Below are 18,168 nucleotides of genomic sequence, written 5' to 3'. Positions count from 1 at the left end.
GAGTTAAAGTAAGTGGAATTTACTATGATCATGAAGCAGCAGAGATGACTAGAGTATAACAAAAGACAAAGACCATGAAGTTGTAAACATTGGATGTGCTCCAAAACCTGAACTTCACAATGCCAATTTAGCCAGCTGGGCGTCATTTCCATTCCATTTCAGTTTTGCAGCACTGTGCTACATGTACATAAATAAAATACCACGTGTACCAACAGCATCTCTAAAGATAACTAACTATAGCCTACTTTAAACACAAACAAATGGCTCTTTGTGGCAAAATCCAAATGGAAATGTACCATACTGTTACTGCCAAACCTTAAAATAAAGAAATATATATATACAGTATGTAATTACAAATTACCCCAACATGTCTACTCCTGTTCCTTATCAGCTGATAACGATGCAACATCATGCCACTCACATGCCACCTGTACTACATTTAATCAGGTTTCTCTGCCCGTGCTGCTAAATAAAAATCAGCACATTATGTTGCGTGGGCTGACTCCCATCGGACAGTTTCGATGATGGTTATTGGCTTTGGTAATCTGTACAGCAAAGAGTTTACGAAGAATGGTTATGTTTGGTTTCAGAAGTTTAGGACTATTTCACTGGCAGAGATTTGTGGATATTTGAAAAATACATCATAGGTAAACTATTGTAAATTATGATTATTGATTATTATTTTTCTGACTAGTGGTATTTTATTATACCTTCTTTAACATATGTAACAAGTTTTGATCATTTAAACGGATGAAATTCCAGCAAAAACCCAAAAAGGACTTCAATGACCCAAAAGAACATATATAAACGTTAAAAGTACAATGACATTTATGACATTTATTTATCAAAAGTACGTGATGTCACTCACATGACATGGCTAACATTGTGAAATGGTTGTAGTTTGTTTCATGAAACAAAGCTAGGTGGAATTATGCTTTTTGGCCTTTTCCCTCTCCTTTATTTAGTTATACACCTTTTTTGTGCATATAATAGGTTTGCAAAGCGAAAAAGCCCAAAGTCCAGCCCAAATGGTGTTTTTTGAAAATGAAACTTATGTGAACCTGTTCTGGTACAACCCATAAATGGGATAATACCACCTCAAAGATTGTAGTTTGTGCCTCATGCTCATGAATTAAAGTCCTCAGTTTATTTAACCAGTCTATCTCCTTATGATGACTTTGTCGCTCTATACTACTTCACTTGATTTCCCTATTTGCTACCGTCATACACTCAGAGGATGTGGCATAACAATAAACAGAAATATGTGTCGTAAAAAGCTGCGGTCTAATCGACCTAAACAGCCTTTTTTTCTGGGGACAGCTATTTTATCATGAGTTGTAAAGTGGGACGGTTTATAAAACCAGCTATTGAGGAGGCAGTGACTGTAAGCTGTGAATGTGTTGAGAGAGAAATGAAACCTAAGAGGAAGACATTAAATATTCATGTCATGTTTAATAATAAAATGAAGTCATTCATACTCAGTCGGCTCAGTTCAAAAAACTTGCAGAGACGGTTCACCTTCCATTCAGGCACACAAAAGAACTTTGTTCTAACATAAATCTTCCAAGAAAAACACTGAGGAAAAGAAACAGTAGCATCTCACAGCTTAAGCTGATTTTACACTGTCTAGCTTCTACTCCACTTAATATCTTTACAATGTTTTCTAATTGCATCTACAAACTACCCAAATTACACTTTATATTTTTAAATATTACCTATACTGTATACTGTCACCTACATAATGTATGACCAGACACACGTAATAAATATAGCGTGAAATTAATGAAATTAGACAATCTGAAATATTTGAATTCATTTGTACCACTACAAAATTAAAACACTGTCACATGAATATTCAGGTAATGTATATCTAATTAATGTCTATCTTATTGTTAATTGATGAACAACAAAACATCCAACTTAGACAGTAGAAAGGCGGCTCTTCAGATAGGAAGGCATTTGAGGACAAACAAAATATTGCTTTTTTCACACATCACTGAGAAACAAAACAAGTTTTCTTAAACGAGGTTCTCAAATTGGAGGTCAACATTCTGTTACGTTCATTCAGAGTAGATCTTTTTTGAAAGGTGTTGATGGTCATCTTGTTACCTGAGCAGACAGATGGCTGTGATCCAAGAAGATGAAGGTAATTCAATCCCAGCTACAGTAAATGATCTACAGTGACTACAGCATTTAAGTTCATTTTGTTTTAAAGTTATTTTTTGTGCACACTCCAAATAATGTGATTAAGATGCTGTCCATTTGTGGGCATGAACTTTCCCAGAATAGACACAAAAAAATGTGTCATCTGAAAATTTTATCTTTGAATAGTTCTTTAACTTGGGGATTCAGTCAACTGTAGGCCTACTGTTTGCACCTTGAGCCCACAGACAATCAATGGAAATAAACATTAATTAGTTAATGGTTTGAATTACCAGCATTAATAATTAATGTACTCTTTAAATAAGGGTGGATAAATTAACAAGCCAACATTTATCAATATGTCATCTTCGCATTCATGTTAGCCATATGTGAACATATGTTAACTAGCCCTCCTGCAAATGAGTAACATTTAAACCGTTTGCTTAAATCACTTCTTTTACCTGCCATACTGTCTAAAACTGTGTTTTTGTTAAGTATTGTTTGTTTCATATTTTTTTAATTTGGCTCATTAATTTATTGAATGACCCAACAGAAAATTGTACTAGTCTCCAAACCCTGCAGGATGATTAGTAAGACAATATATGACTGTTTTCCAAACACATCTGAGCATTAAGATCACCATATTTGACACTAAAAGGGACATTTCACTGTAACATGGCATTGCAGATTTAGCACATAACTGTGAACAGGATAAACTTCAACAATATTAAATCAATAAGTTAATAAGTTATAACTTATCAACTGTCAGAGATCCAGAATGGCATGCTAGGAAACAATGAAAAAAAAAAATTCCATACTTAACAAGACTCTTGTAATGGCAAGATAGACAGGTAGTTTTCTGTATATGGGACATGTCAGTGAATCTTTCATCACCCTCCCATAATCTCAATGCTAAGATGTCTTTGGGAAACATCTGCACCCCTCTCTCCTCACAAACAGAAAGGGCAGATAAAGTGCAACACCACCTCTGGGCCACTAGCTGCTGCTGTCCTTTTGAGGGAGACACCTCTGCCATGGGCTGTAGGGCAACGCCAGTAGTAGGAAGAGGATCCCGCCCATGATGAGGACAGCCCCTGCACAGCCAATGCACGTCACTGACCAGGAGAGCTCGTGGTGGAGAGGAACCGTGTGGTCGCTGGCCAGTAAGGCCAGGACAGACTGGTGGAAAACCATCAGAGAAAGAAGCACCATGACACCTGTGGAGGAGAGAGTGGTCAGTGACACAATAACAATGTTATACATTACCACATGAATTTAGAGACATTGTTGTAATATTTTTAAACACAACCTCCATTATACTATAAAAGTTACCCGGTGTGTTGTTGCCTTTACTGACATTTTGCCTGATGAAAGACTAGTACAAAACGTTACACATCAGAGATGCTCACAAGTCTTGTGAGAGCTAGAGTCCAAGTCAAGTGTCAAGTCACTCGTGGTTATAATGAATGTTGTATCACCTGCTGCGTTCAATCCAGGCTGCTTATAAAACTGCATAGCTATAAGGAATTCTGTAACTGAAAACTGGTTTTCACTTACATGCAAAACCATGTAATGTGCAATGCGTCTACAACTAGTGACAGCTTATTTACTACTGTAAGTCAACACACCCCGCAGACTCTCAAACCAGCGTAACGTTATAACTAAATATAACTGTAACGTTACATAATCAACAATAAACCCTTTAACCTGTTTTTCACAGAGCACAACCATGTAATGTGCAACTACTGTAAGTCAACACACCCCGGAGACTCTCAAACCAGCGTAACGTTATAACTAAATAAAACTGTAATGCTACATAATCAAAAACAAACCTGTAACCTGTTTTTTACAGAGCACAACCATGTAATGTGCAACTACTGTAAGTCAACACACCCTGCAGACTCTCAAACCAGCGTAACGTTATAACTAAATAAAACTGTAATGTTACATAATCAAAAATAAACCTGTAACCTGTTTTTTACAGAGCACAACCATGTAATGTGCAACTACTGTAAGTCAACACACCCTGCAGACTCTCAAACCAGCGTAACGTTATAACTAAATAAAACTGTAATGTTACATAATCAAAAATAAACCTGTAACCTGTTTTTTACAGAGCACAACCATGTAATGTGCTACTACTGTAAGTGAAAAACACTCCCTGTAGACTCTCAAACCAGCGTAATGTTATAACTAAATAAAACTGTAACGTTACATAATCAAAAATAAACCTGTAACCTGCTTGCAGCCAACGCTAATAATTAACGCAATGGCAGCCAGCGGGATGTAAATGATTATGTTAATCGACCACTACAAGTTTAGCAAGCAAACAAACACTCATTCTTATTTTCATAACAAACGACAGTCAGACCTAACCTCCGGAAGGTCGTAGCTAAAGCAAGAAGCAAGCTAACTTTAGATGGCCAATGCTGAGCTAAACATGTTTACTAACCTCAGCTACAAACCTATTTTGCATTCAGCGCTTCTACTGTTTGGGCCTTGTTGTATGAAGTTTTAAAGCCTAAGTTTAGGATGAATAGCACAGTAGCTGCCGGTGTTTGTTGTCCTCTCTCACGTGTGGCCACGTGCAGCAGATACTACATGTTATGTAGGCAGGTTATAGGTAATGGAGGGAGGGTACAACAGCAAGCTCATATGACGTTTCCTAAAAATAAAAATTGTTCATGAGTCCCGAAACTCTAGTCCGAGTCAAGTCTAAAGTTTTTCTGAAGTCGCTGTGTGTGCGACTTGAGTCTGAGTCTCAAACTCGAGTCCCCATCTCTGTTACACATAAATGTAGAATTGCATCTTAGACAGTGTGCAGGAGTTTGTTTTAAATTTTTGAGACACTACTGACCTGACAGAAAAAAGCAGACGGACGCTGGCTTGAGGAAGAATATGATCTCTTTACTGAGAGACATGATAATGCATATTGCCCCCATCACCATCAGGAACAGGCTGAACAGGGTCAACATGGCTGCCGCTACATTCAGATCTGCAAAAGGAAGGAGGACAGTGTTGTTATCATAAACTCTATGAAATTCCCTATATAGGAACACTTGCTTTGGGAACTGGACTGATAAGGTAAATCAAGGGTCTTTTAGGTACATATTTAGATTTTTAACTGTGACAGGTCATCACCATTTTATTTCATTGTTGTATTATACAGAACACATTACTATTTACAGTAGTTTCTAGAACACCTCACATTTATCAAAACTTTTGAAAATCTGTTAACTAACATTCCTAGTACATGACTTTGTGATGTGAACAATGTAGATTTACAGTTAACTTCACAGTTATCGAGGTGGAGATTTAACAAAATGTAGCTGTAAAATCCTCTCTCAAAGTATTAAAAACACAAAATGCACCGATGAGCCTGTATACTTGTGTATATACAGTAACTTAAACTGGACTTTGTGGATTGTATTTCATTTTCTCATGCCATATCTGTGTATCTACAGAGAGAAGAGCATTATAGATAAACTATACGTCATGGAGGCACACAGCTGATGCACAAACCTCCCAAATCTCAGCAACCACCGTGTTTTACCCAAGGAACCAAACAAGCTGAATTGGTCATCCAACTCCCTGTCAGGAGATTGGTTTGAAATGGAACCAAGAGTAAGCCACAGTTGGAATAGTGAAGCTGACCAAAGCCTGCATGGACGGTTCCATGCAGGCCCAAAAATTAGGTCAAAACCCTGTGACATCCCGTCGCACATGAGAGATGTAACCGTATTGCTTAGATTAGCCCTGTACTAGTATTTTATTGGTCCAAAACTGGCCTCACTGCTCTCCATTCAAATCAGCAGGATGGCTTCGTCCAGTAATATACTGTGTATGAATGGAACTGGACCCAGTAAAATGATACCTAAAATGTGTATATTATAAAAGAAAATAGGCAACATGAAAAACCCCCATGCATGTTTGGCCCCTTGGATCAGCTAGAAAATGCATGGCCAAGTTTTTCTAAGTGAGTATTAATCCAGAAACATCATAAAACAGAAAAACACTGACAGGGACCATTTTACTACACAGTGAGTACTTTTACTTTTGATAATGTAAATGTTACTGATAATACTATATAATTATGTTTTTACTTAAAAGTTCAATGTGAAATATTCCTGAGGATCTATTGACAGAAATGCAATATAATATCCATAACTATGTGTTCAGTTGTGTATAAAGACCTCACATAATGAGCCATTCTGTTTTTATTACCTTAGAATGAGCCATTTACATCTACATAACCACGGGCATCCCCTGCTGTGGAAGTTGATATATTTTGTGATATAGTGATATAGTGTTTGTACTATAGCCGACAACGAACAAACAGCGCTACAGAGCGCGTTTCGTTATCACAGCGTTCTTCTTCTGCTTGTATAATTCCGTCAGTGTGGACGCCCGTTACTACATTAAATACATACATAGAAGAAGAAGAGGGAATAATAATAATATACAGTCTCTGAGTAATCTTCTGGTTTATTAGAAGTAAGAAGAGAAGTGACATTTGGACAAATTAACGAGCACACACATGTTATTTAGCACAAGAGCTGACAGCCTGTGGATCTTTATACCATGAAGCCAGAGGAGTCCGGACAGATACAAACTGTTGACGGCAGAAATCACGAATGTTGTGGATTTTCCCAGATTGAAGGCTATAATGTGGGACAGATGTTTTGTCGCCTACTTCTTCTCCAGCGCTGTGATTTTGCTCTGTTACCGAGACAATCAGCTCATCAGTAATGTTAATTGGCAATAAAACCGTAACGTTAGCTTAGAGCATGGAAGCATCAGCCAGCTAAACTTTTACTGTGCAGGTAGAAAAAATATGTAGTTGGATTGTAACTTCATATAGTTCTTCTCCAGCGCTCTGTTATGGCTTTTGTTACGTGGACAGAAATGTGATGTTACCTTCCTGAGACAAACAGATGATGAATATTATTGGTAATGAAACGGTAACAGCAGGGAAGCTCAGATCAGCAGCTAAACTTCACATTTTACTGCCCTGGTGGAAAACATGTTTTTACTGCTAATGGTGATATATAACAAGACCATGTGCCTATCAAATGACCAATAATGAATACTTTCCGAATTTGCATTAAAAAAAACTTGTTTTTTTTGCATATTGCTTCCCCACTGTGCACACATGTGTAATTTGTACTTTCAAATGTTAAATGGCCATTAAAAACATTGCACCGTTTTACCACAAGCTGAAATTATGGCTGTCAGTACTACTTTGTATTTCTGTTGTATTTTTAAAAATTAAAAAAGACATTTGGGTAAGATTTGCATGCTTATCTAATTAAGCAAAGTGAGAGGAGCCTTGATCCTCACCAGCTAATGCTTAATTTCATGTATTATGTGATTTATAATGGACTGTGGTGCAGAAACAGTGAGGCTTACATTGTCCTGTTATCTGTCAGCGGTCATACTTGAAGCACTAGATGTGATTTTGAGATGTTCTTCATTTACTCCCAAGTTGTAAAATACTGTATTACAGGAGTATGAGACATCATGTAGCACTTCATTTCTTGATGTGGTTGTTGCTTATTAATGGAAAGTTATAATAATATTTAAAAAAAACATATGGTTTTATTGAATAATTAAGTAAATATAATTTTTAATATATCTATCTAAAGAAACCTGATTTCTTGACTGGCAACTCTCATCTATCTCAAAGATGACATCTTTGTCCTACCTCAGGCACCGTAGCTATACTACTCACTTGGATAGGGGAGGGGGGGGGTGCAATTCGCAATCCTCACCACTAGATGTCACTAAAACTTACACACTGAACCTTTAAGTGAAGTTTTAAATAGGCTACATGACTTTTACTTTTAGGGGTAGTAGGTTATTTTCACAGTGTGGCATTAGTACTTTACTTACAAGCGAAGATAACTTAAAACTAGGGTAGTTTTAATTTATTTCAGAAGCATTTTTTGTTGTATTTGTTGAATGGATGTCTCTTTACATCCAGACAACAATCAATAAGTCAAATGCTCTGACACAAAAATCACAGGACTTATCATTTCATTCAGTCCTAATAGTATGTTAGAGGATTTAGGTAAGTTTTTTCACTTTATAATTCCACCTAATAATCGTTTTAATCATTTAAAAAATCACAACAAACTATTTTAGTACACTGTTTTATACACTCATGGTTGTAGTTATTAAATCACTATATTCAGGCCTATAGTGTGACAGTGATGTGGCACCAGTGATCAGAGATTTTATGTATATCTGTCTTACTTCATTCAGTGTATTGGCACTGTGTGATCTTAATACATTATGGAGCTGCCTGTGAAATGAGAGGTTAGACAGCAGCTTGGAGACACTTGAACGCAGTGTAGGCGGAATAGATTTCAAACACTCACAGAGCAGACAATGGCCAACCTGAAAGAGTGCAGCGAGGAGGTGAAGGGAGACAAAAAGAAAAGGAAAGGACAGAGAAAGAGAGTGATGATCGTGGGAGAGTTGACAGACAGAGGACTGAAAAGTAAAGAAAGGGCAGAAAAAGAGAAAGATGAAGGGGCAAAGAGGTCACAAGGAAAGAGAGAGGCAGCAAAAGGGAGAGGGAGAAGAAAAAAAGGAATAAAGAACAAAGAAAGGAGGAAGTGGGCGGATAAGATGGGAAAGCGGTTGAGTGAGGCAAAGAGAGCCAAAAGAGGTGTGTGACTCACTCTTTCGCGTTGTCTTCTGAAACATCACAGTATTTTCCCCTGTGGTGAAAAACTTGAAGTAGGTGCAGTTTGATTCTGCAGGAGGAAAAACATGGAGGAAGAGAAACAGCTACTGTAAATGAGAGAAACATAAACATTGAGAGGTAATCTCCTGCTGCTGCAGACATTCTTGATGGACACTTTAATCACAATTCAAAGAGCTACAGCTTTATCAGCCCTCTCCATCAAACATAATCAGCTGTGAACGTCAATGACAAGCTCAAGGTTACAATCCAATGCTTCCTGCACAATTAGTATTCTGCCTTCCTAATGATGTGTTACAGTAATTAGAGTTTGGCCGTCAAATAGAAAGTGACACCTCTATCTGTTCCCTTGCACATTTGTGCACACAAGCAAGCAAAACACGCACCCACATCACTCTTAATTAGTCTGATCAAAGCCAAATCCTCAGAGTGTTCTGGGTAGTTTTCCCCACAAAAGTGCAGCACTGCTGCTGCAGAAGAGCTGCACTCAAATCCCATTGACACAATTCAAATACCACCAACAAATAAGGGGTCTCTGCAGTCGGACAATGAGACAATCATTTAACTTTACTCTCACTGACCTCACAACATGTGTACACCTTAATCCAATAAGGAAGAGGTGTTCTGTTAGGGATGACTGGCTCACAAACAAACAATATGTAATAACAATATGTAACACTTAAACTGGGTAGTCTGAGGATGTGTCACTTCATAGAACAATGTAACTTAAATGATTTATCCTTACACACTGGTCAGTAAAGTCACCACCATGTTGTGGTGCAATACATGTCCAGTGACTATGTATATGTAGATTATGCCAAACTAGGCCATTTGTATATCTCATATGTCTAACAACATTGGCATTTGAAATCTGTTTTTAACTTTGGAGTCTTTGCTTTTGAAAAATTACCCCTCACGTCACAGAATGCGTAAAGCTACCTTGAAGATTTGTCAATTAGCACAAATAGCCAGTGGGCAATGTTTGTTTGTTTTTTTGCTGAATTTACATATACTACTGCGTGTCAAAAAAAGACTAGAGATTAAAAAAAAAATACAACATCCTTCTGTGATAATTAAGCCTTAAGCTCATTGGTGCTTATAGACTTTTTATTAGTGCAATTAGATAGTTGGCCAATGGGAGACTTAACTTACAATAATAATAATAAGGACACTATGCCTTTTTGCAAAAACAACAGAGGCAGTTAACTGCAGTATGGTCAGCAAAGTAAATGAAAATCATCTACTGTGTGTCACACTCTTTAGATGTGGCAAATTCCCATGGTATATTGCAACCCCACTATGCCAGTAACCATGTGAAACTCCCTCACTTGTTTTGATAAAATTCAAACAAATATCCTGTCTGAAACCCAGGACGAGCACATACAGAGCTCCTGGTGGACTTCGTCTGTCTTTATGTGAGTCATTCTTTAAAAGGGGAGCTCATACAGGTGAGTCATGGAAAAGGGGAGAGATAGTTCAAATAGCTTTAATGATCTTTTGCCACACACAACAAAAAAAAAATTCCAATGCTAGATGTCTGAAAAGAATTTTCAACACACTGCATTAGCTTTTCTTGCATCTGTAAAAAGAAACTTATAAAAACTTCAGCTAGACTTTAACAACCTGCAACTGCTATATGATGGTGTACAGCCTGAGCATTGAAAATGCTCTTACTTTATTTTATTTCCCATATTTTAAGATTCTTAATTTCACATCATATCCATTAATTTCATATCACATTCATAGTTATTTATAGTTACAGTTATTCATTATTACTTTTTTCTAGTGTATTTTTTTCCTCTTTAAATTTATTTATTTATTTAAATATTGCTTTGTCTGTCTGTTTTAGTAAACTAATTGTTGAGGCCGATAATACTTGGTTCATTCTCACTTGCATATGTGGTTTCTGATCTCAATTTACTGATGAAATACAATTCAAACAAATGTATAAATATAGCATTTGACATTTTCAGAGGAGAAGAACAGATGCAGACGACTTGAGAGACTAAATTGATGAAAGAGTTTGGACTTTGATATAATTGCAGAAACGCAAACTTGATTTTTACAGCGTCACTTTGAGATCAGAGAGAGTCATTATATGCACCTGACTACTGGGTGAAATGTTCAACCCACTTGCGACATTTTTATGTTTCCAATATTTAAGGTTTAAGCTGCATAAACACTTTTAATCAAAGAAAAATAAGAATAAAGTGTCACAGGAACCTTAGACTTACTATGATCTGAACAACCCCATTGTGGTCAAGTCTGATTCAGTCACCTGGGGATTTGAATCCTGGAACATCAGATCTCCAGAGTAGGTGACTTACTGACTGAGCCACTGGTGAGAGGCTGTTTCTGTCCACCTTCTCAGTTTCACAGTTTTGTTAGTTTAAACCTGAAAAGGCTTACTACAGTTAAGATGTTGGTGAGGCAATTCTGCAAAAATCATTCTGCTGGTTTTGGGTGTGTTGTTAATTATTTTGGTGCCATTGGATCCAACACTGAGAAAAAGGAAAATGTTGTGCATACTGTACAAGTTACAGCAAGATACTGAAGATCAATGCAGATTCACCGTTTGACCAATCTAAATACCCTTTGCAACACTTGATGTCAGCCATCTAGAGAATGTCTGTGTTGATTTTGGTAGCGTTTGAAGAAAGACTTGTAGAGATATACCCTATATTTATGAAAAATATAGGGTGACTGACTTCTGCATTGACTATACGTTGCAGTGAGGCAAACGTTTGTCACATATCTGTGGTTGTGCTGAAAAAATATCAGCTCTCTAGGACATACGGGTGATTTTCTTAGATTTTTTGAAGTTTGGAATGTGAAATGTCTAAAAATAGGTATTAGAGAAAAGTGATAAAAAGTCGACATTTTGACATTTTTAGAGTAGAAGACCATTGAAGCAAAGATGCAGATTAATTCAGAGATTAAAATGAAAGAACTTTGACTCTAAACTAAGCTGTTTTTGAGATAATTGCCAAAACGTGAAGTTCATTGTTATAGCGCCACCATGAGGTATATGAGTGCCATTTTTTTGACCAGGACAAAACGTGGATAACTCTGATCACAAATTTAATTGGACAACCAAAACAGAACATCTGGTATTGTTACCCAAGAGCTGAGGACTTCATCCAAATGATCCCTTGAAACCAACTTGTGGACTCACTCTTTCACTATGTAACAATAATTCAGGCAGTTAGTCAGCCAGCCATAAAAGCATCATTTGTTTACCAGAAAGTCAGGTAGACCACTCATTCATGTTGTCTCACAACAAGCTCAACAGTTTGACAAACGTCCAGTCAGCCAGCTTGTCTGTCAATCATCAGCTTAAAACTCCCTCCCTCACACAGACCAGTTAGCCATCATAAAATTTAGACAGCCAGGCATACAAGCAGTCAAGAGTCACCTCCTGGTAGATCAGCAGGTCCACAGCTCTCTCTCTCTGGGTCGATATCAGCCACCCACAACGACTTGGTGCAGCCTTTCCACAGGCCGTAGTGAGCTGTCAGACATGTCTGCAAAACGAAGATCCGCAGCAATATAATTTTTCTTAGTTGTGGTTTTTGTCTCCATGTTTTTGATACTGCAAAAAACATCCCTAGACGGGATAACAATATCTAAGACACCCTGAATGTTTCTGTATATCAGTGAAAACAGCCCCATATGAACTAAGTCAGAATTTATTGCTAATTCCCATTCCAATATTTCACCTGGTTGTTATAGAAACTCTTGGGAGGTGACAGCTCCACCCAGAACTCTGTCCCCACCCCAAGGATTGTCAGGACTACGCCCACAATGGCCACGAAGAATGCCAACTTGATCTGGTGACAGAACAAAATGCAAAAACATTTCAATCTCAAAGAGTTAAAAAATATTTTAAAAGTTTGCAATTCTGAATTTGAGAGTTAGTAAAAACTCTATTACTTCTATCAGCAACCTGTATTTACCTGTATTCCAGCCCTTTATTGTGTAGGCCCAGTTACAATGTCCTCACCTACTGACTCAGTTTAGCCTTAGCCTTGTCGACTTTATCCTTATGTAATGCAGTAGAGCTTGCCATATATCCAGCTCATGTGCTGTCTCATGTATCTTGCATTAGTGCACTCGGCTAACAAGTTAGCTATGACGCTAAAAAAGCTTCTATATCTGTGTGATACATCTACTTTTTTTGTTCCTGTCTTGACAATAAATGACAGCAAAGAAATAGACCAAGCAAACACAGAGTCAAGGTGGTGCTTACTGTAAAAAGTTTCAGAGCTCAGTTAAGTGGAAAAGTGCTGAAGCGCTTTCCAGGCATACTCTGTAAGTCTGCAATTCTTTCAAGACTTTCTTATCTACAAATCCTAGAGTGCTATGTATTGTATTGTCAGGAGAAATCTGAAATTACAAAAACAAATAATGAAGAAATTTAATAAGCTGGATTACATGAACATATTAGTGGGCTAAGCACCGAGTCTAGTATTTTATTATGAATGTGTGATCATGTTCCGCAAAAACGCCTCTGTCCAAGTTAAGTTGAGGACATTTCATGTCTATTTCCTCATTCAGCATTTAACACCCCTGCAACCTCTTTTTCACAGGCAGCTACAATGGTCATGCTCATGACATAATTTAATGTCTGTGAGAGTTCAGTGCATAGAGGATGGACATAAGAACTGGGCCACAATGTGCTGTGATATACACTGTCTGAAAGAAAACAAGGGAGCTAGGTAATTAAGATAAGCTGTGAGAAGATATTCTACAGTAATATGCAGTGAGGAAGTACTAATACCACAGGGAAAGAACAATCTCGGCGTGTTGTTTTTAATGTCTTCAACAGATGAAATATCAACCCTCTACGGAGCAGTTAAGATGTGTGGGTGGACTCTTGTACTTCAACCTTTGAGTGGATTGAGGATGTTTTTTGAATGTGAGGACATTTTGTCTGGTCTTGAGTTCTTCAAATGACTGTTAGAGAGACTTGTTTTGTTTTGTAGATAAGAATTATGTTTAGAGTTGGGGGATAGGGGAAGAATCATGTCATGCTGGCCCTCTAAACCATTTATGTACATGTAGACATGTCAGAGTGGTCAAGTGGTGAAATTAAAAGCCTGAAATCTCAGCTGGCTAACTAATATTTGAGCATTTATATCCCTACTGAACACCTGCAGAGCACTCTTGTGGTTCTTATGATTATGTAACATTTTATGTCCTTAGTCAAAGAACTGCCTTTGATCTTATGCAAATACTTATTTTCTAACATTAGAAGTCCTTTATCATGTTCTAGTGGAGTGTTTTTTGCCCTGTGGACCAGCCTGATTTCACTTGAAAAGAGTGCAGTATGATTGATTTGTTCCATTAACTCCTACTTTCACACAGCCTGAGGGAGAACACACAGTCACACAATATGAAATTCGTCACCTTTCCTTCCTGTGCCTCACTCATGGTGTGTCCTGTTGACGTCTTCTTGCGGCGCTTGTTCCCCCCAAATGTACTGCGCCCAGTCATCAGGTTGGTCAGACCTCCTGCACCTGGTGCTGCTCCTCCCAGTGCTCCCCCTACCGTTCCTGCCGCCGCCGGACCCACAGTGCGGCCCTCCTCATCGGTCACCAAAAAGGTAGACCACATGTTGTGACAAAGTAACAATAACAATTGGGACAGCCGAGTGGGATTTAGTTTGGCAGCGAAGCTTGCTTTGAGTTTTGCCCTCGATGGAGATGGTATAAATTTAGCACAAAAAAAACAAAACAGAAAACTGTTTGTATTCTCAGTTTGTGCCCGTAAAGATACAAATGTATCGACAGAAAGGACTTGGAAGCAGAGGAAGACAGAGGTAGAAAGATAAACTGAAAAAAGAAATCAACTGTGGTCAGAACTAACAAAAAAGTGTGATAGATAAGTAGAAGAAAACGTTTAAACCTAAAAAGTCTCCTTGGCAGTGGAAACAATTTCTCTGAAAACTTTAGCAGGAAAAGTCAGGAATCAGTGTTTTCTTGCGAAAAAGCCTAAGAAAAAATGGTGGCTTTGAGGATGGATGCAAAACTGATAAATGAATCATCATGAAAAAAAGAAAATGACCGAAAATATGTGTAGAAAATCGTAGCCACTAATAGTTTGAAGAGGTAGAAGTCAGGAGTGGATGAAGTGATGTTTCCTAGAGATGAAATTGGAAGGAGAAAAGAAAGGAGAAGAAAGTAAAAGTGACTAGGTGAGGCATTTGGATACATGATCACTTAAAGCACAGAGCTTCCAGCCTTTTGCACAAATTCACAAAGTGTCACCCACTGTTTATAAAAAAAATAGAAATGTATAGATGGAGGAATGACGCGGGCGTAGAAATTTCTACATTTCATGGTACGGAAATAAACCAAGAAAGAGAACATGAAAACTGGTTAATAAAATATATGCAGTATTGTTGCTAGCAGTATGAGAACTGTGCTCTTACAAGAATCACATACATGTCACTATCATGGGCAAATGGGGTCTCTTAGGACTCTCTGCTGCCAAAATCATAAATGTTAAAGAGTGACAGGTTATCAAATCTGTAATAAATTCAAGTGACTTCTGCAATTGTGCAATGTCAGCACAAAAAGTCAAATCTAAAAGTGTAACAAAATAAGTCTCTTTGTACTTTTGTTTATGTAGACCAGTAGAGTTAGCTGTATGCTTCATGCAGAATTAAAAAGCCTTCATCAATTTGTGCCTCTGATAGAAGAAAATCACAAAACTGGAGAGAGCTTCCTCCAATCACATATAATTATCCGTGCTGTCTATTCTGCTTTTTTCAGTGGGACAGAAAAGCAATATAAAAGCACTTTGCACTTAGTGGAATCACAATCATTTATCTATTTCGAGATGTTTTGTGACAGAAAACACATAAGAATAAAAACAGCATACTGAAATTATAACCTACTATCTATTCTGAGACTCTTTGTGGTACCTCAGTGGCACAAAAACACTCATCGTGTTCAAGCCATAAACAATTATATATTCCAAGAAGCTCAGCAATAGAGATGTCACGCAGATATGCTGTCAATGAATTGAATCTTAAACCCTTTATGTCTGGAGAGTGAATGAAGCAGTTGTCCTGTTGCGTTCCACCTGGATTATGGTGACAACAGACCTGACATGCAGGCCTCCCTCTTGTTAGCAAAAATTAAACACATCCCCTGGGGAGAGCACATAACTTAACTTTCTCATCACGGTCTGTCTTGTTAACAAGGTAACAAGCAACAGAGAGTTAGTTTAGGGTTGTTTTCTTCATGGAATACTGATTATAATACAAAACAGCACAAATACTCAATTTCACAAACAAATCTACCTCATGTCCTGTTATTAATTCACCACTCATCAGTAATTCAAACACAGCTTTTTAGAGTCAGTGACCAAGAAACTCATTCAGAGAATCCCACGTACTAAAACAAGTACTATTAAAAGAGACCTTTACGCAGTAGAACATCATGTAAAGAAATATATCAAAGCACACTGATTGTCAATGATGATGAAGAGGTCATAATTCTGTTGTAGTTGAGTACATGATCAAATCTTCAAATGAATAAAATATTCAGACAAACTGAAATAATTCAATTTCACAAAAGATAATTAACAGTTTACATATAATTTACATAGCAGATTGTGTGAATCTTCACACAAAATGGTTGTTTCAGAACAAATATTAAACTTAACTGAGTATTTGTTGTTCAAATGATATAATAATATTATCATTACTAGTAGTAGAAGAAGAATAAGTAGTATTAGTGATTGTCATATTAATATATTTTACATATTAAGCCAATCCTCAAAAATTTAAAGAGATATACATTGAAGAAGCAGGTAGGCATCAGGCGTCTTGCTCAGAGGCACTTGGGCAGGCACATGCATTAGATGCAGGGATGAAACCTGCAACCTTTCTGTTGCATGAGAGATAATGTGAATAACTATCCAGTTCAGGGCAATACTTTTCTAAAATAATTTTTACTATATGTTTATTCTGTACTATTATGTTTTGTTCATTATATAGTTGCAGTTATTACCAACACTAAAACAAGAGTTAAATAAATATAAAAACCTAAATTACACTGTGAACACTGAACGCTGTTAAAAGTATATTTCAACCTAAAAGTTCATGCAATTTACCATTTTCATTACAATAACAAAACAACATTCACATCACTCAGTACAGAACAACTAAGTTAGTTTCAAGTACAATGTTAGTGGTCAAGAAAATCAGGGTACCTGTTAATTAAATAAGGTTAACTTTGCTGTCCTTACTCATCAAGACTGAGCAGGGCGCTCCTTATATGGCATCCAATTGGGCACACTGGAAAAGTAGTATTGAAGCACAAGGAAGAAACTCATTAACGTAGCAACAAACATCCTTTAACAAGTTCCCCCTCTTAAAATATCTTTCTTAATGTCTCCAAATATGAGCCAACGTGAAATCAGCTCTGAGGAGAAAGGTGTTATATCACACAAACAGCAGACTTGACTCTGTAAACACTCAGGAAACATTTGAAGAAGAAGCCTGTTCAGCTTTATTCCACCAGCCCACCCCCCAAACAGTTCAGCAGCCAAAAAATATCATGCTGAAATTAGACACATTAGTTTTATTTTTTCACTCTTTAACACGTGCTGCACGATTGCCGCCACTTCACAAATATCACGACAATGATATTAACAAGTTGCTGACCTGGTTTTTGTGTGTGTGCTTCCGCTCGGAGTGACAGAGGGCAAGGCGAGAAGAGGGAGTGAGCAAGGGAGACAGAGGTGGACGGGTGAGAGAGGGGAAAAGGGGGTGGAGGTCAAAGTAGGAGTCGGTGTTACGTGTGCATATATTTGTGCTTTGCTTGTGTACGTGTGCACACTTACATATAGAGTTGCAGGAATGGGAGAGTGTCTGTGTGTCTGCAAGTGTGCGTGCGTCTACATCATTGTGTATTAGCTTGCTGTCCCCTCTGTATGTGTGTTCCCTGAGCCAAAAGTGTGTGTGTGTGTGTGTGTGTGTGTATGTGTGTGTGTGAGGTATGCAGTCACACTGTAGCTTCTGTAAGTGAATCTGTTTGTTTATGCTAACATGGGCAGTCGTGCTGGACGAGTCTCTCAGCTTTAAAATAAACTTGTGTGGAAATGTGTCACACACAGAACCCCAGCTCCTTAACTGTGTGTGCGTGTTATGCCTCCCTCCAATCTATTTTTGCGCCCCACCTGTTAATGACATTAAAGCCGACCCGGGGAAAAGGGCTGCAGCAGGGGGCTTGTGTCAGCTCGACCCTGGCTGTGAGGCTTATTTCTGCGGCCACCGCAACGATTCCGCTGATTGAAAAGGGAAT

The 18,168-nt window shown here is 37.8% G+C and overlaps 1 protein-coding gene across 3 annotated transcripts; it reads right to left on the bottom strand.

Moving 5' to 3' along the window:
* Nucleotides 1-1,432: 1,432 nt before the first annotated feature.
* LOC119908171 (voltage-dependent calcium channel gamma-6 subunit-like) lies at nt 1,433-17,629 on the bottom strand. Of its 3 annotated transcripts, none has more exons than XM_038725938.1 (8): nt 17,529-17,607; nt 17,075-17,159; nt 14,261-14,993; nt 12,571-12,681; nt 12,267-12,375; nt 8,829-8,903; nt 5,000-5,137; nt 1,433-3,359 (listed from the first exon to the last, which is right to left on the bottom strand). In XM_038725938.1, the coding sequence occupies exons 3-8, from the start codon at nt 14,465-14,467 to the stop codon at nt 3,139-3,141; spliced, it is 861 nt and encodes a 286-aa protein (XP_038581866.1). In that variant the 5' UTR covers nt 14,468-14,993; nt 17,075-17,159; nt 17,529-17,607; the 3' UTR covers nt 1,433-3,138. The 3 variants fall into 3 exon arrangements, with proteins under 3 accessions (XP_038581866.1, XP_038581868.1, XP_038581867.1); XM_038725940.1 differs by having other exon boundaries at nt 17,111-17,159; XM_038725939.1 differs by lacking the exon at nt 17,075-17,159 and having other exon boundaries at nt 17,529-17,629.
* Nucleotides 17,630-18,168: the final 539 nt, after the last annotated feature.

Source organism: Micropterus salmoides, unplaced genomic scaffold (genome assembly GCF_014851395.1).
Source record: "Micropterus salmoides isolate LMB-PRFRI ecotype aquatic unplaced genomic scaffold, ASM1485139v1 Ms_hic_scaffold_17, whole genome shotgun sequence".
NCBI lineage: Eukaryota > Metazoa > Chordata > Actinopteri > Centrarchiformes > Centrarchidae > Micropterus > Micropterus salmoides.
Note: the sequence above shows the minus strand (reverse complement) of the source record. Positions and strands in the feature narration are given on the sequence as shown.

Coding starts and splice junctions, on each gene's coding strand:
- LOC119908171 (XM_038725939.1), bottom strand. CDS start 14,467: ATGTGGTCTACCTTTTTGGTGACCGATGAGGAGGGCCGCACTGTGGGT. Junction 5,138..8,828: donor TCAGAAGACAACGCGAAAGA/GTGAGTCACACA, acceptor TTCCTTTTGCAG/ATCTGAATGTAGCGGCAGCC. Junction 3,360..4,999: donor CGTCTGCTTTTTTCTGTCAG/GTCAGTAGTGTC, acceptor TCTCCTCCACAG/GTGTCATGGTGCTTCTTTCT.